This window comes from Nicotiana tabacum, chromosome 10, assembly GCF_000715075.1.
Source record: "Nicotiana tabacum cultivar K326 chromosome 10, ASM71507v2, whole genome shotgun sequence".
NCBI lineage: Eukaryota > Viridiplantae > Streptophyta > Magnoliopsida > Solanales > Solanaceae > Nicotiana > Nicotiana tabacum.
In genome coordinates this window covers 5299433-5327342 of record NC_134089.1, presented here as the reverse complement: position 1 = coordinate 5327342, position 27910 = coordinate 5299433, and the positions used below count along the sequence as shown (strand labels likewise).

At 36.5% G+C, this 27910-nt stretch overlaps 1 protein-coding gene across 2 annotated transcripts; it reads left to right on the top strand.

Moving 5' to 3' along the window:
- LOC107778845 (1,4-alpha-glucan-branching enzyme 2-2, chloroplastic/amyloplastic) lies at nt 1-27910 on the top strand. 2 transcript variants are annotated; one of them, XM_075222513.1, is made up of 22 exons: nt 1-396; nt 1725-1882; nt 4709-5010; nt 6983-7081; nt 7720-7762; nt 8943-9002; nt 10365-10445; nt 11016-11132; nt 12935-13018; nt 13851-13972; nt 14128-14247; nt 14900-15029; nt 15116-15226; nt 16614-16742; nt 19121-19224; nt 20449-20593; nt 21177-21324; nt 21448-21548; nt 22512-22589; nt 26281-26436; nt 27222-27296; nt 27395-27910. In XM_075222513.1, exons 1-22 carry the CDS (start codon nt 267-269, stop codon nt 27503-27505), a joined length of 2604 nt encoding a protein of 867 aa, XP_075078614.1. In that variant the 5' UTR covers nt 1-266; the 3' UTR covers nt 27506-27910. The 2 variants fall into 2 exon arrangements, with proteins under 2 accessions (XP_075078614.1, XP_075078615.1); XM_075222514.1 differs by having other exon boundaries at nt 104-421.

The following is a 27910-nucleotide window of genomic DNA, read 5'->3' as shown; positions in this document are numbered from 1 at the left end:
TGTATAAAATTTATATAATATATATTCGAGTACGAGTTAAATATAAAAATTAGAGTCCCATTTAGAAGACGTATAAAATCTGGTTTCACTAAAATATAAAACCTCCGCCACTCAACTCAGTAGCTGTTTCTCTCTCTGTAATCACGCTTCTCTTGGCGCCTTGAACTCAGCACAGTTTTGACAGTTAGTTATTATCAGATCTGTAGTATTGCACCTCATGAAATAAAGATAGTACTTCGTAGATTCGCAAAACCCTAAGGAAAACAATGGTGTACACAATCTCTGGTGTTCGTTTTCCTACTGTTCCATCGCTTCACAAATCCCCTGCTTTCACTTCCAATGCTGATCGGCGGAATCCTAGCGTTTCTGTCTTCTCGAAAAAGCACTATGTTTCACGTACTACCTTCCTCTGTGTCTGTGTGTATGTGTGTATTTGTGTTTCCTCTCTGTGTGTATGTGTGTTTGTGTTTGTGTTTCTTTGGTTTGTTGTAATTGGTGAATTTTTCGTGGTTGACATTACCGAAGGTAGTAACTTTTTGAAGTTTGGGTCAGTTATAATTGACTCTGGCTTGGGTTTAAAAGGACCTCCTATTTTTTTATTGTGAGATCTTTTCTGCTCCTACATATAAGCTGTAAGAATCAATGCTTAGGTTTTCCTTCTCTTCTCTGTGTGCGTGTGTGTTTTTTCTTTGGTTTATTGTAATTGGGTATTCTCTAAAGTTTTAAAGTATATACTCTCAAAAAGTAAAAAATATTTATGAATTTTCATGGTTGACATTACTGAAGGTAGTAACTTTTTGAAGTTTGGGTCAGTTATAACTGACTTTGGCTTGGGTGTAAAAAGACCTTCTATTTCTATATGGCGAGATCTTTTTTTGTTCCTAAATATAAGTTGTAAAAATCAATGCTTAGATTTTCCTTTTCTCTTCAATTGGATGATCAGTTTCTTTTTTATTTTTCCTTACGTGATTTGTTGATTGAGTGGTGAAAGCTGAGGTTTTTGTCTGAAGAAATGGGGCTGTTGTACCTTTCTAGACAATTTTGCTGGTGAAAAAGTTTAGTTAATATTGATTCTTTCTTTTGTTTCTCTAATTGGGTGTTCTTGAAGTCTGTTAAGTATTTTCTCTAAGAAAACAAATTAATGAATTCATGAAAAATTTTGATTTGACATTTTTAAAGGTAATACTAAATCTTTTGAAGTGTCGGTTTTGGGTTTAAAAGGACCTTCTGTATGTTGCTTTTCTGGAGGGATCTTTATTCCTCCAAAAAGTAAGTTGTAAGAATGATCAGTGGTTATACTTCTTTTCCCCTTTTTGTGTGATCAGATATTTTTTAATTTTGTTTTTTAGTTGATTTGTTGATTGAATAGTGAAAGTTGAGGTTTTGTCTGGAAAATAGGGCTTCTAAGCTACTTAGCGATGTCATTGCTGTTCTACTTTTTGTAGACTCTACTATAGAAGTTTCTTGATTTACCATGAGAATATTGTCACACTGAAGAATGAGATCCTTTTAACATTAGTTTAAGCTAGATGGGCCTGTTTGATTCCGAGACTAAACGTGTAGTTGAAATAGTTTGGTAAAATTGTGCTTGGAGAAAAAAACGTTTTTTATTGCTTCTGCAGCATCACTTCTAATCACACAAATCTTTGCTCTCTTCAACCTTGATTAATTGACATTTAAGTAGCATAGTGGAGATATAACACTAATCTGATATATGTATGTAGGGAAGATCTTTGCTGAAAAGTCTTCTTACGAGCCCGAATCCCGATCTTCTACAGTTGCAGCATCAGGGAAAGTCCTTGTTCCTGGCAGCCAGAGTGGTAGCTCCTCATCCTCAACTGAACAATTGGAGGTTGCTGATACAGTTCCAGAAAATTCCCTGGTATGCTACATTAATCTCCAACCGCATGAAAGGAGAGTTTTTATCTTTTTTTTTTGTGGGGGGGGGGGGGGGGGGGGGTGGAGGTGGCAGATTTTCTTGCGGAAAACACTTCTAAATAGATATCGTCCTGAGTCTGCTTAAATGAAATTGTTATTGCATTTTGTTCCCATGAGAACAGTGTCGTAAAAAAGTGTTACCAGTCTTCTCTATATTTCCGCATTCTAGATGCCAGATGCATGGCTTCTAGCTACAGTTGATGCATCGTTGCTAACTCATGCGACAAATTTGTGTGCACTCTTAGTTCAGAGGGAGGCATGATTATGCTTTGGTGCCCTTAGGTTCTCCCAATAAATAATAGTAGAAAGTTATCTACCCCTATTACCTGCAAATTTGAGGTTTTAGGCATCATATAAGCAAAGAGTGCCTCTAGAACCATGGTTAATAATATCACTTTTGTGGAGTAAAAAAAATGATATATAGCAGCTCAGCCTACCACTCTTAAAGCCCGTTGTACAATCAGTTTGGGATTTTGGTAGAGAGATCCTTTCCATAATATTGGAATGACTAAGGCTTCTTGAACAGTCTTGTTTAGATAATTGCAAGAGACACATGCTTATCTCAGGTTACGGAAAAATATTTTTGGGTTCCAAATCTTTATTCCAATAGGTGACCTATTTTGTCTCACGCAAGTATCAATTGAGGGAGCAAACTTTGAACAAGATAAAGACACAAAAGGAGAGACTGTTTCCTTTGTCAAATCCAACTGAAGGTATAAAAGTCTGTATCACAACAGTATGTGAGGAATGTGGTTACTTTGACAGTATCATGTTGAGAGTGTCTCTAAAGAGGGTATTTCTTTTGAGTGTGATAATCTTGAAGACTTGTGATAAAAGAGTAGTAAGTGTATGTTATTCTCTATGATATTGATATTATTTTTTCTCTGAGAATCGGAAGTTTCAATGTCTACCATTATTTTCCCCCTTTTTTTTTTTACTGTGGGTGTCTTTTGTTCAACAAATGGCATCAAAACACTCTGTTGTGTTATCCCTATCGGTATATTGCATGTCCCTACAAGTGGTACTAGGACTAGGGAATAGTTTGGTTCCGTGTAAGCATGGGCAGCATTCACAGGAATAATACAAATTATCCTCATAATACTATTCATACATACAAGTTTTATATGTAGAGGCATTGTTCACATTCCATACATGAGCTGATGAGCGCTATCCACAGTAAATGTCCTAAAATTGATAGAAGGTAATTAGACCCGTCATACTTGTACAACCAGTATAGATGTCTTTTGGACAAGGGAGCACTATTCGACGAATACTAGTGCAGGGCGTGCGTAGCCGCACTGCATCTTCAGAGGAGGATGTGAAACTAGTTTTGCCGCGGGAATTACCATTTGGTAACAGGAGAAATGCATTTTACTATAAAGTGGGGACTAAGGCATCGTGTAGCAGATACCAGAGGATACAGAATATTTGAATATAGAGCACCATTAATGGGAAGCTCAAGTAAAATGGAGAGGCACGGTTTTAAAGTGCCAAGGCACAACTTTTGAGGAGGTTTGTTTGTGGAGGAGCGACTTCCAGAAGACAATAGGGAATGCCACCAGAGCTTGCCTAGAAACACAGCCCTAGAGAAGCTTGGGTGGGAATGTCCGACTTGTTTAACGCAATTGCAGAGAAATTTGTCGATGGAAAAAATCTTGCTTGCATCCTCTCTGTAACTACATAGGATGAGATCTCATTGCTTTTTTTGATCATTAAAGCTCTGAGGCGGGAATGTTCGACTTGTAATCTCACTGCTAGTTGCTAGATAAACATAGAAAATGTGGCGGTCTGGCCTTTCTGTCACAGACTTTTAATTCTACTCTTTACTAGTGATTCCTCAACTTAACCGTCATGTAAGACCTACAACAGCACTAACCTTCATGTAAGACCTTTATAGAACTCGTCCCAAATCTTTCAGACAATTCTGCGTTTTATAGAAATTAAAGCAATAGTCTAACAGGATAAAAAGAAAAATATTTTGGGGCTATGAATTAACTCTCTCTCCGAATAGCCTAACATGCATCCAAATATTTCCGAATGTTTCCCACACCTTTCAGTGAATTCAGAAGTTCAGTGTCATCTCTCATCTGTATCTAGTGCCTCAACAATATCATCATGTTATTTACTTATTAAAACAAAATCATGTTATTAAGCACCCCCCCCCCCAAAAGAAAATTCATTTTTTAAATTCTGAAGAGAGTCATTTTCTCTTTTCATTACTGGAACACTGTTTTGATCTATTAATTGTTTTGATGGTGGGCCTTTATCTCTATATAATTCTCATACATAAAGCAATTTGGAATCTCCTTTTCAAATCAATTTGGAGGCAACCTCTTGTTTATTAGGAGATAGATAAAGCTATTCATTGGATGCTTGATTGATAAAATTTCCAGCTTGTGTACCTCTAGAATTGATCTTTGACTCATTTGATATCTTTAGTTTCGTACTCCACTATGATGGAAGAAGACGCTTGGGTCTCGGTGGCTAGACGTGTGAGTTTTTGAATCTTGGTGGCATCTTTTGCACATAAGTTAAAAGCTTCACTCGTAAGATGATGAAAACCCTAGAACATTGTCAGCAGTGAGACTTTTCTATCTTCAACAGTAATCTTGCTCCAACCACCGACTATAGATCCTTAGAGCATGTCTCTTTACTATATAATTTTAATCTTGTTAAATTGAATGTACAAATCTTTTTGGAATAATAGAACCACTGACAATGCATATTGTGACTTTGCATCATAATTGTTCTATTACATTTTCTATTTTAGGCATCAACTGATGTAGATAGTTCAGAAATGGAACATGCTAGCCAGATTAAAGCTGAGAACGGTGACGTCGAGCCAGCAAGTGGTCTTAAAGGAAATTTTGAAGAGCTGGATTTTGTGTCATCACTACAACTAGAAGAAGGTGGTAAACTGAAGGAGTCCAAAACATTAGATACTTCTGAAGAGACGATCATCGATGAATCTGCTAGAGTTAGAAAGAGGGGCATTCCTCCACCTGGACTTGGTCGGAAAATTTACGAAATAGACCCCCTTTTGACAAACCATCGTCAACACCTTGATTACAGGTAAAAATGTTTTCATTTGTTGAGTAATTTGCCTATTTTAGAGGCAGCATTCGTTGATTGGGAGATTGAGAGATGATATTATATCGTCTATAGGCTGTTTTTTTTTTTTCTGTGATGATCTGGTTGATGATATTTAGGTTTTATTATAGACTTCAATATGCTGCTGCTTAGCAGTCCTGCTGTGTGTGTATATATATGAAATCTTTCTGAACATTCTTCAGCAACTTAGTTGCAAATTATCTGCCAGGACATAGGATCTGCGGATTTATCTTTGAGGGTAATATGGCTCTGTTATGCATCTTGTCAAAACCTTAATTTCTTCCATTGCGTAGATTGACATCTATACAATTGAACAAATCAGCCCAATGATTCCTTGTGTTTTTTCATAGGCAGACCCCATAAGATGAGCACTCACTGGTTGAAACACCACTGAGTTGACTAACCATACTTTCCGCTAACCACTACTCCAGCATTCCTTCTTGTTGAGACTTGAGAAGTTTACCTGCATAGCCATTTGCATACCATTTGTATAAGAGCTTCAGGCTTCTTCATGTTTCTTACTCCTAGATCACCGTCCTCCTTTCACTTCTACACTTAGCCCACCTAAGTAGCTGGTACTTTTTGGCTTCTGCATTTCTTTCCCATAGGAATGCCTTCTGAGCTTGTCACACGTTTAGGACACAGGAAGGTAGTGGTGTTGTTGGAAGAAGACTATCTAGGACTCAATTAATAAATACTAGTCTGCCACGCATTGAAAGATAGTGCCTATTCCAGTTTGACAGCCTCCTCTCCACCTTGTCTAACTCCATTCCCCTGCTGTGTCTATATATTTGGCCCTGAGAGAACTCCCTGGTAAATGGTGGGTAGTTCACCGATTCTGCGTTTGATCAGGTCAGCCAGTGAGTGTATGCTGTGAACTTTATTGACTGGGAAGAGAAATTTTTGTTCATTATTGATCCTTAGGCCAGGAACTGCCTCAAAGGCATCACGAATGACTCTTAGGTGCATCAGTTGCCTCTCCACAGCATCACAGAGCATTATGGTATTATCAGCATAAATATGGGGGTAATGGAGGCAATTCGAAGGTTTACTGGCTCCACATTAAATCCCTTAATCCATCCCCTGTCTGCAGCCACTTTCAGCATATTTTTAAGTCCCTTAATCCTTTGGCCATGGACAAAACGGGAGATAGGTGACCACCACTTGCGTGAACAAAGAGGGAGATGATCACCTTGTCCCAAGTCTCATTGACAGGGGAAGAAGCCTTCTGGGGAACCATTGACCAGTTAAGATGCACAGTTTGGTCCATCTGACCCATTTTTTTAATGCTTGGTTTAGGCATTGCCAGCCACTGTTTTTGTTTCTACCCAATTAAGATGCTTTATAATATTTTAGTCATTGTTTGAAACATAATTTTTTTTTTCAATCTGAATGCTCTTAGTATTTTCTGTTTTGTCATTGTCATCGATGCTTGTTTTCAATGGCCGTGGTCCTATGTTAGGTTTGCTTGTTCTTCTGCCTAGGTTTGAGTATTTGCTTTGTAAATTCTTCGTTTTTGTCTCCCAAGTCTAATTCTTGAAGGACGCAATAGGCCCATAGCTCAGCAACATGCTAGTTTAATTTCTAGTAGCAGTCTACCATGCTCTGTATTGGTTGGACTGTTCGTCAGCAGTTCTGTTTTATTCTTCAACTTTCCAATTTTACTAACTCTGAGAGCCGATTGCTCACATGCACTTCCAAAATTTTTGTTCTTTCTCAATGAATTGTTCTCTTTGTTGGATGTTCTTGCTCTCGAGGCATTATTTGCCTTTGGTTATGCAATTATGGTTATGCTCTTGGTGTATCTATATGCCTCAGCATTTATGTGCTTCGTTCTTCCCCAAGTGGCAGTGCTATCTTTCTCTGAATTTCCTGCGCCTGGACATGGCCAGCTAAAATCTAAAGAATTCTTTTCTATGCTGTCCCCTTTTAGGTTTTCAGAGTACAAGAAAATGAGGGAGGCAATTGACAAGTATGAGGGTGGTTTGGAAGCTTTTTCTCGTGGTTACGAAAAAATGGGTTTCACTCGTAGGTAATAACTGCTTTCTATCTTATTTAATTTTCTTTCTGAAGGTATTCGAGACCGGCCTTGTGCAAAACCTTGTCAATTTCATGCCATAATGTTATTCGTTGACGCTAACTTGGTACTTCTTTGACCCACAATCGTACCTATAGAGGAGTGAAAAGGTGATTATAGGTTTTAATATCTGCAGATAAAAGAAAGAGAAACAGATTACATTTTGTATTTGAAGACATGTATATAGCAGCGGTTAATTCTTGACATGCTCAGCCCTTTACAAAAATAGCTATCATCTAGTTTCTAGCAATCTAGGCATGGTATATATTGGAATTGGAATTATTTGTCTCAGACAGCAGCAGTGATTCTGGGAAAGTGACATTCCGAAGTTAATGTTTACGAAAAGGAACCATCTGGAGCTAGTGTTACACCTAATTGTTGGAAGAGAATCTATGTACTTCATTGATATTGTTTTTCCCTTTATTGTAGATGTTTTTACTTTCTGTTTTTCTTTTCCTTGGAGTATATGTAAGTTATATCAGATCTGTAAGCCTGACCTTAACTGTAGATGCTCCTTCTTTCCCTTAGTAAGTTTGCTCTACTGAGAGGGGCTGAAGTACCAGTCACTGATTGCCTGTGAACTTTGTTGCCAGTGCTACAGGTATCACTTATCGGGAGTGGGCTCCTGGTGCCAAGGTCAGTGTTTCCTTTCTTGTTTTTTAGGATTCTCTATGATAAAAAGGACCGCAAAATTGATAACCACTTCTTTTTAAAGTAAAAGGTGAGAGAAATTAAGAGAAAGTAGAAAGGAGAAGATTTATGTTTTAATTCTCAAGAAAGATGTTTAAGGACTTCTGACCTAAAGATGTTTCTTGTCTGATAGTTTAGAATATTGTAATTGCTCCACAGTTTCTGTCATTTGCACAGATTATGGCCTTCACCCTGGATGGAGTTCTGACCTAAAAACGATGATAAAGAGTCCTTTGGCTTAACTTATTAAAGTTAGGCTTTGTTTCTTGATAGCATTACTCGCTACCTCTTCAAGCTTGATCTAGGCCTCGACTTGGTGAGCCATTTTTTTCCCCCATCTACTTGGTGAGCCATTAACCTAGTCTGTAAGACTTATTCTGGTCCAATGTGATGGTCACTTGGAGGATGGAGTGACAATGGACATATATTAAGTCATCTTTTCAGAATAAAGATCAAGAACTGAGAAACTATTTTAGAATACTCCAGGTTGCAAACTTCTGTATCCCAAAATAATTAGTGAATCATCTTTCTTCTGCCACTGCCCACTAGCAAGTAAAAGATCTATTTTGGCATGTAAGAATTAGCTCCCAGGATTCCTAGGACTACACTGACTCAAGATCTGCCAACTACGTACAAATTTGTCTTGAGGAACACGACCATGATATATTTTGACCTGGCTTGTCTTATGCCAGTATGGGTACCTATAACAAACAGCAAACCAAGTGTTTCTCTTTTGGTTAGAGTGTGCTTTTATCAGCATAAAATGCTGTTTCTTGATTTTTACCAAGTCCGATGAGTTCAGTACGCTGATTTTACATTAAGGAGCCTTCTAAAAGAAAGGAGAATCCCTTCAGCAACACGATATTGCTGGATGTATGGCAGAACATTTTTCTGCCAAAGCTGCAAATTCTGACGTTTTGTGTAAACTGATTACTAAAGAAATAAGGTTCAAGTGCAGTATACGGTGAAATGAGAGATCATTAATGTGAAATAAAGAGTAAAGTCATTGGTGATCTCCTTATATGCCCATCAGTTTTTATACCAACTTCTGCATTTTGTTTAAGATATGATAATATCGTTTTGTGAAAGTCTAAATTGCATGTATATCCTATCCTTTCCCTTGCAGTGGGCTGCCCTCATTGGAGATTTCAACAATTGGAACCCAAATGCTGACGTCATGACTCGGGTATATCCCTTACAGTACATATCCAAGTGGTTCTGTTGCCATTTTTGTTTGAGAGCCTTGTGTTCTTTACATTTGATTGTCTTTGCTACTCATTTCACAGTTTCTAACAAATTTCTCGTATTCTTATTTCTGTTTACCTTTTCTATTACCCCTTTGTTGATCGAGTTATATTGGCACGTGATCCCCTTTTCAAATTTGCATGTTACAAGGGAGTCTTTGCAAGAAAATATGGATTTCTTAAGATTTCAAAGTAACTGTTTCTTGACTTCTTTCTGGTAAGGCTCATATTTCGTTAGTTCCTTGATAGTAAGTCTGAAAATGACGACACACTTTAAATTGGTATTTGGTGAGAATAGTGCTTTCTATGTCTGGTTACTTATCAAAAAAAGAAAAGAAGTCTAATTATTCCGTCAGATGTTCCATTGATCTGATAAAATGAATTCAAGATCTGGTGTTGTTCTTGAGATTTTTCCGAGTCTTTCAGAATTCTGCTTTACTTCTACGAGCATGCAACAAAATTCCTTCTTTTTCAGTTCATTGCACAAAAGGGATCAACTGGATAATAGACAATGTACAGGTCAAAGAGGAGCTATACAAAAATTATTGCTCTCTGCCGAAGACATCCTATCACCTATACAAGTTGCATCTTTTGAGTACTCCTGAAGTACTCTAAGAGAACATCATACGTTCTGTTTGGAACAAAAGAAAGTCCCACTTGTACTTGTCAAAAAAAGGAAAAAGTTCCACTTGCTCAAGAGATCTTCTATTCTCTTCTTTCCGAATTGACAGAACCATCACTTGAGGAATTTCTGTCCAAGCATTGTCTTTATTCCTTCTTTCATTTATTTTCCAGTTTCCCAAAAATTCTTCAGGCATTATCCAACTACTTCCCTGAATTTTTATGGATCATATTCCACAGATATTATACAAGTTTCCACTGCTATAGTAGACGAGTCGCATCTTCACTAGCTTCCATTGTCTTTCTCTTCTCTTTTCTCCTTTTTGCCCCTTGGGGCGGTGGTGGTGGGAGCAGGTGGGTGTTACAGAGAGTTTCAGTGTTACGGTTATCTTCTGTAATTAATATGTTAACAATGAAGGATATGTAGAAGGATCATCTATTTGCATTCACTTTTATATAATATCTAATTGTACGAGTAGTGAAGAAGTATAGAGACAATATCACAAGAGTAATCTGCATAGTACTGCTGTTTTGATCTAGGATGATGGTGGTTAACATGTTGATTGAAGCTCTTAGTATTCTCTTACCATCTTATAAAGACATGTTATGCTTTGCATGTTACAATGTTAAGCTCTATGCAGTGATGGAATGTTGCATAAAACTAATTCATGATCTATAAGCAGAACGAATTTGGTGTCTGGGAAATTTTTTTGCCAAATAATGTGGATGGCTCTCCTGCAATTCCTCATGGGTCCAGAGTGAAGGTATGTTCATTTTCTACAGTGCTCTGATTGACTTTTGGGTATTTTATCCATTGGCTGTCGATACTACTGTTTTCCACCTTTCAGTTAAAATACTTGTGTCAAAGAATGTTCAAGATTCTTTTTAGTTATATAGGTCTATTCACTTCTAAGCCTGATAAGTGCTGGCTGCAAACTCTTTCAAGGAGATATGTTTTAACAAAGTTTATAGTGTCTCTTGTCTCCCCTCTTGCTCTCTCTTTCAGCACACAGACACCCCAACCCACCTCTTCCAAAAAGAAACAATATAAATATTCATCCATGAATGAGCTTTCAAAAGTTGTTTCCCTGATTCAATTTCTTAATTATTCAATTCAAGATTAGTAACAATGAATATCATTATTTGATTTTCTAAGTTTGATCTAATGTTCTAGGTCAGAGTATTTAATTGTAATTCATCATCTCCATAATGTATATAACATATATTTTCACTGTGCTTGTTTCATAATATAATCATAGTTTATCGTCTATGTCTGATCCTTGTGGTTCTATGCCACTATTTACTAATATTACTCTAATATACTGAAAATGTAGATACGTATGGACACTCCATCAGGTGTTAAGGATTCCATTCCTGCTTGGATCAAGTTCTCTGTACAGCCTCCTGGTGAAATTCCATACAATGGAATATACTATGATCCACCCGAAGAGGTTACACTCTTTTCTCTGTTGTTGCTAATTGCCCAGTATATGGACTTGTATTTGGTTCATCATACAAAGGAATGTGGTAAAGACATGATTAAATAAATTAAGGTGTCTATCTCGAACAACTTTAGCTTTTAGATGAGTTTTTCACACACTCCCACATGGTAGCAGAGTAGGTAGAGGTCCTGGGTTTGAGTCTCACCGCCACTCATTATCAGGAAAAATTTCCTCGTACTTGGCACATGAAAAAGAATTAGACCCACACATGAAGGGGCATGTTGAAGACATAATTAAATAAATTAAAGATGCCCTTTATAATAGCTTAAGCTTTTAAATGAGATGGTCACACTCAATGGAATGGAAAATCTTTATTAGTTTGAACTCATATGTGAAAACCCATACTGGAAAATTCACATGTGGCTGCATTTAAGTTTGGCATTATTCTTTTGTTTGGATAGTAATTGAAATGGCTAAATGGGTTTTACTGGAAATAAATAAAGATTGCTACTAAAAAAAAAATAGAAATACTAGATGATCGAATTACTTAAGGAGTATGCTATCCCCTTTTATAATGTTCTTTTTTTTTAAATTATAAGTAATATGATATTTTATAAATACTTGCATTAAGCCAGTGCAACAAGTGTAGCTACAATTGTGCAAATCCTCTATTGTGTCTAGCATTGCATTTAATCATGTGCAACGACCAGTTTGCACCAAAACGCTACAGTAGATAAGGTTTTACAATCGAGCTGTATTAGAAACATATAAATTATTTGAATATGGAACTTTATTGAGCATCAATTATCTGAGTTTAAGAGAAGAAGGCTCTAAACCATGGTTAACAGGTGCATAAGGGAAAAAAATAAGCTCCAGAAGTCTTCATGGCTTTTTGCTAGTTTTTCCAATTGAGATACACTAGGATTTGCAACCTGTTAATAGCAAATTTTGTCCGCTGAAAACTTTCTTATTTCTTTACAACCAAATGCACCTTAATAAGCATTTTATACTGTAGCCATATGCTTTCCCCTTCCACCCCCAAAATAGCGAGCCTAAATGAAAGGGAATCGTAGACAAAATGTGACACGAGCCACACAACATACTCATGCCTCAAGCCCAAAAATGAGGGTCCAACACTTGTTCACGTGTTCACGCTGAACAACTATATGCTTAACGGCTTAACTATTTCCTCAGCTTCCTTACAAAACACATTTCAAGCTATAGCTTCAAGGTGCAATATTTGGACCTAGAGAAATACTAGACCAGCTTTGCTGTCAGAACTCAGAATCCTTTCATATAAAGAGATTCTTTCCGAGAAATCATTGAGCGATTAGAGTGATCTCTTTCCTAAGATTAGCTTGATCTCATATTTATTTAGCAATAAACTAAGTGATAAGTTGGCGGAATAGTCACTTAGTACTGGTGGGAGATATACCCGGTGGAATAGTCGTCATAAAAAAAGAAAAAAGAATATGTTGATAAGTTAGGGATTTGTGTGGCATAGAGTTTCAATGAAAAAGCTACAAAATATGCTGACATGTTAATGTATGGATTTGAGCTAGTCCCTTGCAAGCATACATTAATAGTCTTCTACGAACTCTTCTTTTTCATGTTCTCCGGTATATTTGTCCAGTTGATTTGTTGATTAGCTTATTTAGTAGTGTCTTGCACAGCAGTCTGTGAGCTAGAAGTTGTCCTTTTCTTTCCTACGTAGGTGCTTGTATTCCCTTGCTAATTTCTGCATCCTCACAAACTCTATTTTGTTTCTGTCATTTGTTTTCATGTTATGATTCGTTTTCAATTCCTTGTAGGAGAAGTATGTATTCCAACATCCACGGCCAAAGAAACCAAAGTCACTGAGAATATACGAATCTCATATCGGAATGAGTAGTCCGGTGTGCATCCCTCCTCTTTCATGTAATTTTATAATTTATGAATCTGATTTTTGTTATTTCATTTCATGTTGGACCTGTCATGACTACCGTATATGTGAACATTTAGTCATCAGAGTTGCTATTTCTCTAAAGTGGCTGTTGAAATTCGAACTGAAGTGATTGCTGGTTGATTAAGGTTTTGCCGTGTGGTGTTCTGGATGTTAACTTTATGAACCAGAGGTTAATTCTTTTCTTGCTGTTCTAGAAATGACATCTGAAGGCCCCTTTTCACATGTCGATATTGTTCTTTACCAAGTAATCATCTTCCACATAAAAGCACGGCAGGATAGGCAGACTGAGAATTTGTCAAGTGCGAACACTTGTGTATTTTTGGCTCTTTTACTTTACTATTACTATTCTCTGTTTATATGACCTAGTTTTCGAGAACTATAGAAGAAAAAAAGTACCAGATACCTTTTTACTGTGCCAAGATTTTTTGAGTGTTTCCAGCTGTTTATATGGATTTCTTCATTTTTGTGATACTTTTGTATATGGATGGTATGATAGCAAGAACTGATTCCCCGTGCATATATATCGTAGCTGTAAAATGTGATGCATCAGAGATGTGAATATTTGGGCCCTTTGTCTTTATCAAAAAAGAAATAAGATAAAATATTTACCCCTTTTTCTATTCCATTTTCTCCCAAGCTACTAGGACCGTAGTTAAATGCTATATTCATTTTCAAGAAGCTTTTAGTTATTTCTTATCTCAGTCTCCTTAAGTTTTGCTATTTGTCTGAACTATTGAGTTTATGTTGTTATTCTCTGACCCTACAGATGATTTGTGATGCAGGAGCCTAAAATTAACTCATACGTGAATTTTAGAGATGAAGTTCTTCCTCGCATAAAAAAACTTGGATACAACGCTGTGCAAATTATGGCTATTCAAGAGCATTCTTATTATGCTAGTTTTGGGTAATTCTAGTTTTTATGTTTGCATTTGTTTCCCTGGTTACTCTATATCTTCAGCAAGTCGTCTCAGTTTCTCATCTAGTCAACTGGTGTCAGTAACTGTTTTAACTGACTACTTTAGTATTTCTAATGCAACTCGTTATCCTTCTTTGTCTCAGTTATCATGTCACAAATTTTTTTGCACCAAGCAGCCGTTTTGGGACGCCTGATGACCTTAAGTCTTTGATTGATAAAGCTCATGAGCTAGGAATTGTTGTTCTCATGGACATTGTTCACAGGTATTGCAACTGTGTTTAGTGAATCTATGGATCAAGTCTTTTTGTCATTTCATGTTTTTGATTGTTGACATATAGTTTTCCTTGTGAAGAACTAGTCAATCTGATGGTGGGGATGTTGGACACTTACCATAAAAATGCCTAAAAATTTGCCTTTTGGAATTGATGAATTATAAAATGCTGTAGCTTCTAATTATGTGGATTAGTTTTCCTGTCTACATATGATGAACGTTGCTGCACTCATAAGGATAACCAAGGAGAGGTGTGGAGATATTCTCCTTATTTTTCTGTAGGTGGGGAAATATTCATTAAGAAACATTAATCGCACATAATCTTTTCTGCCAGATGCATTATGCTACTCGATGCCTAAAAAACATTGTTTCGCTCCATGTTGAGGTCTGTTTTCTGTTCTTGTGGTTAAGATGCAAGTGCATAGCTTTCAGATTAGGCTTTATTTTTTATTCCCATGGATCCATCATTAATTTTTCTCTTCCGTGGGTGCATTTCCTATAGTCTAATTCATAAATGAAAGAAATGGTGCTTAATTCTTACATCTGGTCGTAATAAGAGTTATTCTTTTTTTATTGGCACTTATTTTCTATTGACAAGCTTTACTTTGCCCTTAACTCACTGTAACCGTGCAACTTTTTTGCAGCCATGCATCAAATAATACTTTAGATGGGCTGAACATGTTTGATGGAACTGATAGTTGTTATTTTCACTCTGGATCTCGTGGTTATCATTGGATGTGGGATTCCCGCCTCTTTAACTATGGACACTGGGAGGTACTTTCTTCCTTTCAAATATGAGTCAACCAGAACCTTGTGCCTCGTGTCCATGGGTGTGACAGAAACTATGTTTCTTGTTATAGGTACTTAGGTATCTTCTCTCAAATGCGAGATGGTGGTTGGATGAGTTCAAATTTGATGGATTTAGATTTGATGGTGTGACATCAATGATGTATACTCACCACGGATTATCGGTAAAGTTGATCCAACATAATTTTTATACTCAATTTTGTGATCATAAGTGACAGCTTTTAGACAACAAGGTGCCTGGTAACTACCAAATTATGGGGAAAAAAACCTAGTTGACCTTTGTATCATTCTATGGAGTGCGCAGCAGTTATTTAGTACTCTAGTAAGCAACTCATAAAGTAATTAGGCATCTAATTGCAACAATTCCTTTTTTAGTACCATGGCCATTTATTAGCCAAGGCATTGTGATTTTAATAGTGTCTAGAAGAATTCGTACCTTCTCTTCATTTTATTTAGTATTACCCTGGTATTACCATTGTATAAAATCGGCTTCATTATTTGTTCCTCTTCTTTCCTTGAATAAGCTAAATGCCTGCAAGTCATGTTAATTCTCTGCCTGAATGTCTAAGATAAATCTGTCCAATCAAATGGAAAAATAATTTAGCGAATGTCTTGCACCCAATGGTGTGGTCCAATGGTCAATGAAGTGGAGAAGAACGACGAGGTCTCAAGTTCAAATCTCAGCGGAGACAAAAAACACTAGGTGATTTCTTCTCATCTGCCCAAGCCTTAGTGAGCCGAGTTATCTGGTACTTGTGCTGGTGGTAGGTGGCAGTTACCGATGGAATTAGCTAAGGCGCATGCAAGTTGGCCCGGACGCAAAAAGGAAAAAAAATAGTTTAGCGAAAATCTGTTGGTGGTTTTCACTTAAGAGGGCAAGTGACCTCTTAAGGAGCTGAAGTACAATTTTTGTAGTTTACATCGAGTAGTTAATTTCCATTATTTTTGCCCTCTCTTTGGGTTGAGCAAACTTTGAATTGCTTTTACTTGTAAAAAGTTCTTGAAAGAGATGAATTATATATGGATTAAAGGTGTCTATGCGAATGAGATTACTATAAAACAGACAGGCTGAAGAGTTGCATGATTTCCAAATTTGCAAAAGTATGGAAGAACATGTTAGTCAACAATTTCGAATCGATCAATTCAATATGCTTTCATCCAAAATTAGTTGAAGTCGACTATATGAATCAGCTGTATCTGTTCCATCCTATTCAGGTTAATATTTAAAGGATTAATCAGAGTTGAACTACTTTTATGCTAACCTCAACCTAATGTGATCCCCCTCATCCAAGCTTGAGACTGACTATACTTCGCAAGGCTCACATAGGTGGAGTTGGTAAATACTTTTCCAATATCTACAGAATATAATGAAAAATTAAGGTTTATGAGATTCTCTTTTTAGCTTCAGGAACTCTATAGTAGTTATACGCACAGCTAATGTCATACTATTTGGAAATATCAGTTTCCTTCTTTCTGCTTCATGTGTTTTACCAAGGTGGTCTCTCCAGTATTCTGCTAAACTACTTACCTGATGCATTTTAATTTCTATAGGTGGCATTCACTGGGAACTACAATGAATATTTTGGATTCGCGACTGATGTGGATGCTGTGGTGTATTTGATGCTTGTCAATGATCTTATTCACGGGCTTTTCCCAGATGCGATTACCATTGGTGAAGATGTAAGTACTTGTCATATTGACCTTATGGTGACTGGAATGCTCTGAGATCGTGTGTAAAATCAAAATAGTCCTCAGTATGCTGAATTTCTGATGGTAGGATCTTCAAGCTGGAGGATACCATCTGCTAGCACCACCTATAAAGTTTGTATGAAAAGTTTCAATAATATTAAAAAAACAGCTTAGAGAATCAATTTGGTTATGACGTCAGGGGATATAAGTTTTTGTTCTAAGAGGAGTCTGGTTCAATTTTCAGAAAACTACTGCTTAGAAAAGTTTATTTTTTAATGTCTCCGAACTGCTTCTCCAAATTCTCGACTTCCTGAACCCTGTTCAAAGAGAAATCTGAAGTTTCAGTGTTCCCCATCTCTAATATAGGTATAAAATTCCCTTAATGAACGCAAGTGGAAACCCAGTATAGAAAGTTTAAGGAAATTTCTTGTTCATTTTCCAGTGACAACAAGTCTATTCTGCTGATTATGCTGACTGGAGTCTTTTCTGATCTCCAGAATAAAATTAAAAGAGAAAGGTCTTTGCTCCTAATTTTTCTCCAATGGACTTCTACCTTATTATTATCCCCTCATGTCAGATCATCCTCTCCTTATCTCCTCTGTGGCCATCTTAACTTTCCCCCATCAGAGGGTTCAATTCTTGAGCATCACCTGTGGCAATATCTCAAATTAAATACTGTTGGAAACTTGGAATGATGCTAACTGTCTTACCTTCCCTGATTATTTTATCTTGAGATGGATCAGTTTCATTCTTCAGACAATGGGGTAATAGTTTTGTTACATATGTTTGATGCCCTTTATTTCCTGCTAATGTTGGTCAAGCCTTATTTTGCCCTTGTCGACTTTAATGTATAACTAAAGATAAAAAAACTATCTGAAAATTTGTTGCTCTTAAAAACATTTTCTGTTTTAATTTCTAATTTGAAGATAGCTCTGCAAAAGCCAACGTGAAGTCTCTGCTTTTCATATGCTCGTATTTCTTATCTGAGGATCTATTCTTTCCTTTAAATGGCTTACTGGGTATGATGGATGTATTTGTACGGCCTGTTGTAAAAGTCCAACATAATGTATGCGACTTATGTGGGATTGATACCTTGGACAATCAGTGTTAAGATCGGGTTAGTAGGCCGAGGATAAAATTTCAATGGTCTAGGTAGCATATTCTCCAAAAGTAGTTCCTTTATAAGTTAGTGGTCTGGCTATTCCTTTTAAGGTCAAGCCCCTTATGTTAAGTTGACTAAAAAGCGAGTATGATCTTCATGAAAATGGAAGGATGCACCATGTGGTAGTAGCAACTCTTACTACAGCCTTAAAAAATGCATTATATAAATTCTTTTTTCCTCATTGTTTCCTATAGAGTGGATGTGGATGTTCATTTTGTCTTTCGGAAGACCAATAGGTAGCACTTAGTTTTGAACTTCTTATCCTCGTTGTTGTTGTCTTTCTTTGGTTCCATATTACAGCCAATCCTCTTTCTAGGTTTCTTTGAAAAATTTTTTCTCTTGATAACACTCACTTCATTGTTAATTCTATTTCACATTCTTAATTCCTGATTATCATATATGGAACTTAATTATGGGCCTGCTCTGTTATATGTCTTTATTTTCTCCTTCTTCTAAGTGTATAACTCCATTAGGTTCTCCCTAGCCTTTTTTTTTTGCAAGGGTACAAAACCTTTGACCGGCTAAATTGTGTGTGCTACCTCATCGAAATGCTTTATTTGTCTTTAACAATAACAATGGCCTATTACTTCATCAAAAAAAATTGGAAAAAAAATAAATGACAGTGGCCTATTAGACTTTCAAGAGCCCAGTAAGGTGATTCCATTAATAGTGCGTGTTGCATGGGAGTACTTGTTTGTGATGATATTGTACTTTATTTATAACGAAGTAACTTATCAAATATAAAATAGTTATGGTTGGAAGTATTTGATTAATCTGAGCAATATGTCTGGTTACTAACTCTGAATGGATTATTGTTTATCAGACGTAAATTTTATATTCGCAAAGAAGGGAAGATATCGGCAAATGTGTTGCTATGGTAACTGTTTAGTGTGTTTGGGGCATCGGGTGATGCAGGGATTTTGAAGGACAAGTATTTCTTCTCAAAAGAGTTTATAGTATAAGTAGTGTCCTTTTAAGGAGTTGGGTGACTTTTCCGACCTGCTTGGTTTTCTTCTTTATATGGAGGACTCTGTGTGCTTGTCCTTGGTACTACTGTATGATTTTCAAAGGTTCCTCTTTTATGAAACAGATATTTATGCTAATTGCAAATTTTGCAAGGTGAAGAGAAAGGACATTTTACTCTATATGGGCTGCGACTCTTCTGATCATCCTCTTAATGCTCTACTCTTTTTGCTGCTAATTTCAGGTTAGTGGAATGCCGACATTTTGTATTCCCGTTCAAGATGGGGGTGTTGGCTTTGACTATCGGCTGCATATGGCAATTGCTGATAAATGGATTGAGTTGCTCAAGTATGCTGTTTCTAAAGCTTCATATGCTTATCCCTGAAATTATATATATATTTTGATGAAGTAAATTGATTTGATAAATGTATGGGAAAGATACTGAATACAAGAAGTATTTCAAAAATAGAGAACATAAAATTAGTGTGTAGATGCTGTCAATTTGAAGTTCACAATAGATGAGGCGACTCAAGCACAAGCACTGAAACATTTTAATGTGGTCTACACTGAACAAGTGCATATCTTGTTTGCTGTTGGTACATTTTTCTTTCCTTTTTCGAGAGCCCCTTTTGAGGGATAGTAACTGGTCTAGAGAAAAGTAGTTACATGTTCTCTTTAGGTTTTACTGGATCCCTCTGTTAACTCGTGAAGTTTTCTCATCAATGCTGCAAGATAAGATTCTTAGTAAGCAGTAATCTGAATCACTCAAAGAGCCAATAGGATGCTTTCCAGGTGAAAACCATCTGCACTAGCTTCTTTTGCCTTTTTATTTGTTTTCAATGTGCAGCAGTTCTGATGGTGATGGTACAATAATCAGGATACATGGACTCGTGCAATCAAGCCAGCCTATCTCCTTTTAATCACTAGCCAAAACCCATTTTTGATTACAATTTCTTGGTTTGCATTTCAAATTTATTCTAATCTAGAAGCATCCGAACCATTTTCTAGGGTGAGGCATAAGTTCAACAAAGGGAGAGTAGTGGGGGAAGCTTGTTTACCTTGTATATGTAGAAGGCAATGTTAGCCTTGTGTAGGGGAAAGAAATGGAAAAACAAGTATATGATTGCATCCATGGTTGGACTGTTTGCCTAAGAAAAATAATGGTGCCATCTCGTAGAAAGTGTTTCACTGTTTTGGTAATTTCTCAATGTCTGATTGATGTAGTGTTTGGTTATGTGAACTAGTATTGATTTCGAACTATCTCCTCAAGTGAGGCAAAGATGCATGTGCTCTTGTTCTGAGACAACTCAGAAAGATTATTCTGCGACTGTCCAACTATAAGCAAATGATCTCAGTGTTGATGCTATTACGCTGGGTTGCAATGCGTGTCTACTACTTGTTTGACTATATGCTTTCTCTATCCAGAATACAAAACACTCGCTTGCTCTCAGGATATGCTCCTTAATATTTTGTATTTTGACTTCAGTTAATTTCCAGCAGTTCATATTTTTCTCTATGTGCAAGTCGCTGATCTAGAAAACTCTTTTTTTTTTCTAACACTGTTTGTTACAGGAAAAGGGATGAGGATTGGAGAGTGGGTGATATTGTTCATACACTGACAAATAGAAGATGGTCGGAAAAGTGTGTTTCATATGCGGAAAGTCATGATCAAGCTCTAGTTGGTGATAAAACTATAGCATTCTGGTTGATGGACAAGGTTATATATACTTTTTCTGTCTTTTCTCAGCAATCAAATTGAAACTTAAGATTGGGCATGCCACTTGAAGGAGAACTTTAGTTTTGCATTATTAACTCATCCATTTATTTGAGGGAGAAGTCTGCATTCTTTCACCCACCAGTTTTATTAGAACGACCTTACCCCAAGCTTGGAAAGGTAGAGAGGCTGTTCCACCAGTTCTATTAGATATTCTATAATTTCACAAAACTATCAGCTTCATTTCTGAAGTAAATTTTCTCTGAAGGATGTATTCATACATGAATCTACTACTTTCTCCCTTTTAAAAAAGCACCGTCATGTTCTGTATAAGCTGGATATTTTCTGTGTATTTTGATGATTACCCTTTTTATCTCTTTAATAGTAATGAGTGAGCATGAGTATCCCCTGTCCTTTAAGCATTACAACAGAATGGAGTTGTTAACACGCAATTATGTCAACTATGAGTCTATATAACGCCCCAAAATTACGTCTTCAAGGGCTAGAGCTGTGTTTTTCTTGATTTAGTTTATCAAGTTCTCATGTAATGCCCCCCCCCCCCCCCCAAATGCAATATTCTTTTCAGGATATGTATGATTTTATGGCTCTGGATAGACCGTCAACACCATTAATAGATCGTGGGATTGCGTTGCACAAGATGATCAGGCTTATAACTATGGGATTAGGAGGAGAAGGATACCTAAATTTCATGGGAAATGAATTTGGCCACCCTGGTATAGATTGCTAACATTTTTGTTCCTTGGCTTTAATTCTTTGCTAGGCTGCTTTTGATCTTGTACTATTTTCTTTCCTGGTATTCTTTATTGAACATTAATACATTCACTTATATTTTCCAGAGTGGATTGATTTCCCTAGGGCTGAACAACACCTCCCTGATGGACAAGTGATTCCCGGAAACAATTTCAGTTATGATAAATGCAGACGGAGATTTGATCTGGTTAGCCCTTGCATTATTTCTTATCCAGGTTGTATGCTTTACCATTCTAGCTTCTTGGTGCATTGATGTGGCGCTGATGCAAATACTCCCTCTGTTCCCAAAGGGAATGATGGGGTTTAGAGTACGAGGATCAAAATATTTAATTTTCGGGGTGAATTTGGATGTTTATTTCTTAATTATTTTGAAATATCGACATATTTACTAATTATATAAACATACCGTAAATCATATTTTCTTACAAATGCATGGTCAAAGAAAACACTCCTTGGTTCCCTATATAGTAACAATGTCGTACTAAATGGAATGGAATGGAGAGATTAATGTTTTGAGGTTGTCTTTACGCTGAGCAAGGGTGAATAATCAAATTACTTAATAGAGCTGCTAGCTAAAAATTTTGTGGGATAAAGAGAGTATAACCAAAAGATAATTCACTTAGATAGACAATAACTCAACATAAATAATGTTGTCTATGCTTATAGTGAATGGACATGTTACATTTATCAATTGAAACTCTGACTTGGTTGCTTTGTGAACTATGATGACCTCTTTTATCTCCTTAAAGGTAAGTCAGGTCTTGTGTACAGTTTACAGAATCATCCTTTTCTGACACGCAAACTGTGGCTTTTATGAGTTCTGTCATTAGTGTAAATATACATTGACATTTATGTTTCATGTAGAGTAAAAAATTTTCCCCAAATACTTCATACTCTTGTCGTTTTGCATGGACATAACAAAAAAAAGAGATAGGATAAGGGTCATTCCATTGTCTAGCTAACACGTAAAAGAAAAGATCACAAAAAGTGGGATCACATACAGGATTCCCATCAGCTTTTTCTATTTTGGTAAAAGAGAAGGATAAGGACCAATATACTTCTACTAACTTTTTCTTGGCATTATTCCAAGTTCCTATTTAGCTTTTTTTCAGTCTTAATTTGTGAGTGCTTATCCTTGCTGGATATTCAGGGAGATGCCGATTATTTAAGATACCATGGGTTGCAAGAATTTGACCAGGCCATGCAGCATCTTGAAGAGAGATATGAGGTATGTGTTTATATTGTGCCGCTTTCTCAGTTTTGTGCTTCTTGATTTCCCATACCAGTAGTTTTTCATTTGTTTGAGGAACTTCATTAAGCTCTTGTAAAACATAGTCTCAGATCTATGTGATAGCATAATCATGTAGTGTCTTTTACTATCTGGCTAAATACAGTTTGCTGAAAATTCTTGTCCATAACCAGTAATCATTTATCATCCTTTGAACAACCAGGCGAAACTGGGATCCAGTCATTTACTTTGCTGATTCATGAGAATTAGTTTCTGGTTATGGTAGTCTTATAGATATATCATGGGAAAATGTAGTTAAAGTTTCAAACTTGTAGCAAATTTTTGAAAGAGATAAAAAGTACCCTATTTACCAAAGACTTAACCAGCAATAAATAGTTATTAGGTTAAACAGTCACTCCAAAATTCGAAGGTTATAAAATTCCTAATCCTTAATTGTAGCTTGGATTATTGAGCTAATAGTTCTTTTTGGTGTTTGGTGGTGGAAATTGGTGTGAGGAGATGAAGTAGGCAATTCTTTGTTCGCTGTCTTCTGGGAGAAACAATTTGTGGTCTTTCAGTTCTGAAGGTCTGATGAGAGAAAAGCATAAAGAGTAGTTTGCTTTTGTAGCACACAAGGACAAGCAGTTGGAAGCTAATGAACCAAACAAAATAACATGAGTTAACTGCCAAGATTTGTGGTGAATTTTTTTTTTTTTTTAAATAAAGATCTGTAATCAGCTGTCTTTTCATCTCACACTGGTGGAACAGTCAGAACTCAGAACATAAACAAGACGAAAAGAGAAGATGATGGTAAGAGAAACATAAAGGCTAGCCAAAGGTTGGTCTCACATCATCACGTTTCTTGTGCTGCGTGATCCAGTGCAATTATTGTGTCTTTAGAGAAACTCTAAGACCTACTAACAGTTAAAATATAATTAGGAAAGGATAAGAAAATCAATATAAAGTGAATCATCCCTTTGTTCATGTGCATGAGGATAGTATGACTTTTATTCATTCAAGGAAGTGCCACAAAATCACTGAACTGAAGCATCTCATACTCAATCAGTGTTGTGTCTTTTACTTAGATACAAGTAGGGTACAGTCTTGGGGTGATGGTTCTGTGCTCTCTGTAAATGGTGAACTACTTTGTTGCCTCTACACGGATATATAAATCCTAAACTACCCAAAGAACCATGTCAATACAGCAAGTGCTTGTCAGTTAATGAGCATCTAATTTCTTTTAAGATGTATTTACAAAAAAATCTATGTATAGACTAGTTTTGGCATAAGAAATTAAGGCCATTTGGTTTAGAAGTAAGTTATGCATGGATTAGTAATGCATGGATAGTAATCTAGGTACTGTTTATGTGGTGATTAATAATGAAAGGATTGTTGTACGGGTGATTAATAATGAATGCATTGTTATGCGTGGTTAATACTTAAGAAAATGTTATACAGGAATTAATTACTCTAAAAGGGCATTTATGCCTTTAAATAGTTTAATCTCTGCATTATTATTACAGCAACAACAAACCCAGTGTAATCCCACAAGTGGGGTCTGGGGAGGGTAGTATGTACGCAGACCTTAACTCTACCTTCAAGAAGGCAGAGAGGTTGTTTCCGAAAGACCATCGACTAAGGAAAGACTGCATTATTAATACACGTATTCTTATTCCACATTCTATCTCTTATAAAATAATACATAGATTCCTGGGCATTATTTAGTATCACCAACCAAACATTATATTATCTTATGCGGAATTTTATAATGAGATTAATTATATACCTCAACCAAACATCATATTATCTTATGCAAGATTTTATGCTGGGATTAATGCTTACTATACTCAAACCAAATGACCCCTATAGGTTATGCGAAATTTGTTGAATGGACATGTCATGCTTCCTCGATCTGACAGATACAGGAAGCTTTTTACTTTAGTTTCACTATTAGAACTTGGCTAGTAAATTTCACCACTCTCACTTTGGTAGTCCTTTTAAAAAGAATAGAATTTCACTTATCTTTCTGTACCAAGTTAATTAACACAGGTAACCCCCCCCCCCCCCCCCCCCCCACACACATAACAGTCTTCACAGGGAAGCCTTGGGGGGTTTGACTACGTATTGTGGATTCATTGCAAATAGGTTTTGTGATTCCATTATGGGAGTTTACCGCTTTTCTGGAAACTAGGTAATAAAGAAGAATGTAAAAAATGGAAATTGCAACTAACTCAACCACAAAAACTAGCTCATGAGGTGAAGATTATTCAAGGACATATAAGGAGACAGCAACCCAATCTATCAACCAATGTGGACAAACATATTGACAGACAAGCACAAGATTTGACAAATAACTCAACATCCATCAAACACAAGAAGAAGAATACAAATAAATTAAAATACATGGGTTTCATCACAATCTTAGAATGAAAAATTTAGCCCGTGTATAGGAATATCTATGCACTTCTCAATTATAATGATGGAATTAAGAAGAACCAGAAGAAACTTGGTTGGAGACCTTTCTTGCCTTGAATTTCTGTTGCCTTTGCCCAGATTGTCAAAATTCCTTATAGATGGCATGGAGTAGCATAACTGTAAATATGAAAATGCGATTCAGCACTGAGGCTCTAGCCTCTACTGAATTTTCTAGCATGCTCCAGGGAACCTAGGCACTACACTCTCAGATCCTTTTGCATATTTCAGTTAACACCTTCGATGTTTGCTCGCAGTCTTCTGTCTTCTTCTTATCTTGCTCAATTTGTGACTCTCTTGGCCTTCCAGCTCCCCCCTCCCCCTTCTTGCGTGAACATCCTTCGAAACCTTGAAGGATATTGTCATAGTGCAGTCAAATCACCAAGAAACCACAATTAAAGTGTCAAATAAATGCTTAACTATGCATTATCATTTGTGACATGCAATACTATCACAGATAGACACATTTTTATCTCCAATTCCCGCAATTAGGCAAACATAGCGAAAACTATCATTAAAACAATAAGAATATGAGCATTATATCCTTCCATAGGCCCATCACCTAGTTTCAAAACAAAGGTTTAGAGATACCTTGGCTGTACCAGTATAGTTTGCACTTTGTTTGTATGGAAATCCAGCTCACAGTGCATTTATGTATTTCTTTCACCATTTATCAAGTGCAGGTTGCTCATGGATCTTTCGAAAGAACAAATAGAATGATGATTATCTTAACAATCTTCTCTAGAGTTTTGAAACTTCTCGTTAACTCTCTCAACCTTGGTATTGTCTATTAAATCTTACTGCGCCCTTAGAGCATGTTGAGTCCAATGTTTCTTCTTTTGCTGACGGTTCCAGGCTTCCAGTGTCATTTTCAGACATCCTAGTCCCCTAAGGCTCAATCATCTTTTTCTTTTAAAATGTTCCTGCTCATATCTGTTGTCCCTAGGTTGTCAAAACATCTTTCAGCCGACTTTAAAACTTGATAATGACATGTGTTGCAAATTCTAATGGAAAATCATGGAAAAAGAGAACATATGGAACAGTCAAGTTATTTTTAGGCTGCTCTTGGCAGTCTTCTTTAGAAAACAAGCATGATAATAGTATGTCGTGTAGCTTTATTCTCTTCAGTGGTCGTGCGTATTTACTTTATTGGTTCATAATGTGTTCATTTTTTATACTTCTGTGTAATGGACGAAATTTTATCTACTCTTTCTGGCAGTTTATGACATCAGAACACCAGTACATATCACGAAAGGATGAAGGAGATAGGATGATTGTATTTGAAAGAGGTGACCTTGTTTTCGTCTTTAATTTTCACTGGACAAATAGTTATTCGGACTATCGCATAGGCTGCCTGAAGCCTGGAAAATACAAGGTATGCTGAGTTGAAACTTGTCTTCTTCGATAGTATATTTACTCATTCTTTCCTTTCAAATGGAGGCCATCAGTTTTGTATAAGTAATGCAACCGATTTATTTGACAATTGTAATGCATAATCAAAAAAGTTTCTTTTCACTAATGTATCGTCATTGTTCCCCGTCGTGATCCCAATGGTTCATATTTCTTTCCTCTTCACTGGTAAACATATTTGACAGTAAACTGATGTGGGTGATCTGAGCGAAAGCTCTTTTAGACTTCAGTTCTTTTCAGTACTGTAGATAAATATGAAATGCAAAATCTGAATGCTGGTATTCTTTGACCATTAGTTTAGCTCTTCCCATACCTTTGCTTGCATTAGCCAATTTGTTAGATGATCAAGTGATTATTCAAGAATTGACACCTCAAGGTATTCACTTTCAAGTGGTAGAACGATATGAGGTTTTGTTAGATAGTTGATTTTATAGATGCAAATGTGAGGATGTGTTAGATTCAATTCAAAAAAGGTACTTTATTGGAAACTAAGAATTTCTTGAAGAAACTCTCTAGTGGCGAACTCATGCTCTAATTTGGAGTTGGTCCATTTCCTGTATTTGATAAAGAGTAGGACATCCTGGTATCCCACAATTGAGGTATCTTTTGGAAATCCTTAAAATAGGTGATTTCTAAGAATTTAAAGATTCCGGAATGCTGTCTTAATTTCTTCTATCGCCTTCTTGATGCGGTCTATGAATTCAATTGATTTTCTTTTGACGCGATTTAACTCAAATGGTGCACTTCCAGGTTGTCTTGGACTCAGATGATCCACTTTTTGGTGGCTTTGGAAGAATAGATCACAATGCCGAATATTTCACCTTCGTAAGTTAAAATCTCCCTCCATTATTAATCTCAGCCTGTGTTATTTAATTTTCTTTCAGAATGAAATTTCTATAAAAAATTCAATTTTGTCTATGCAGGAAGGGTGGTATGATGACCGTCCTAGTTCCTTTATGGTGTATGCACCTAGCAGAACGGCAGTGGTCTATGCACTAGTAGACAAAGACCAAGAAGTAGCTGTTGAAGAATGAATGGACTTGTTGAAAGATGTGAACACCACCCACCCGGTTATCCAGATAAGCTTCTTGACAAGTCGGGCGCTATTGCATCAGTCCTGGCGGAGTTTCATGTGACAAAGGTTTGCAGTTCTTTCCCCTACTAGCAGAGCAATCTGCGCAGAGCTGAAGTGCTGAAGAAGCATGTAAAATCGAAACTTATGTCAAACTGCTGGACTGGCTTCAGCAGGTTTTGCTTAGGAGTTCATATTGCATTCTGTAAATTATCATCTAGCTGAGCCAGTGAGAGGTAGCAGTAAGATCTCTTTACATGTACAGCCAACTTGATATCAACTATATGACCTAATATACAATAAGTATAAAATGGAAACAGAGCTGATCTAATGATATTTCATTGGGCTCAAAATTGGTGGCTTAAAA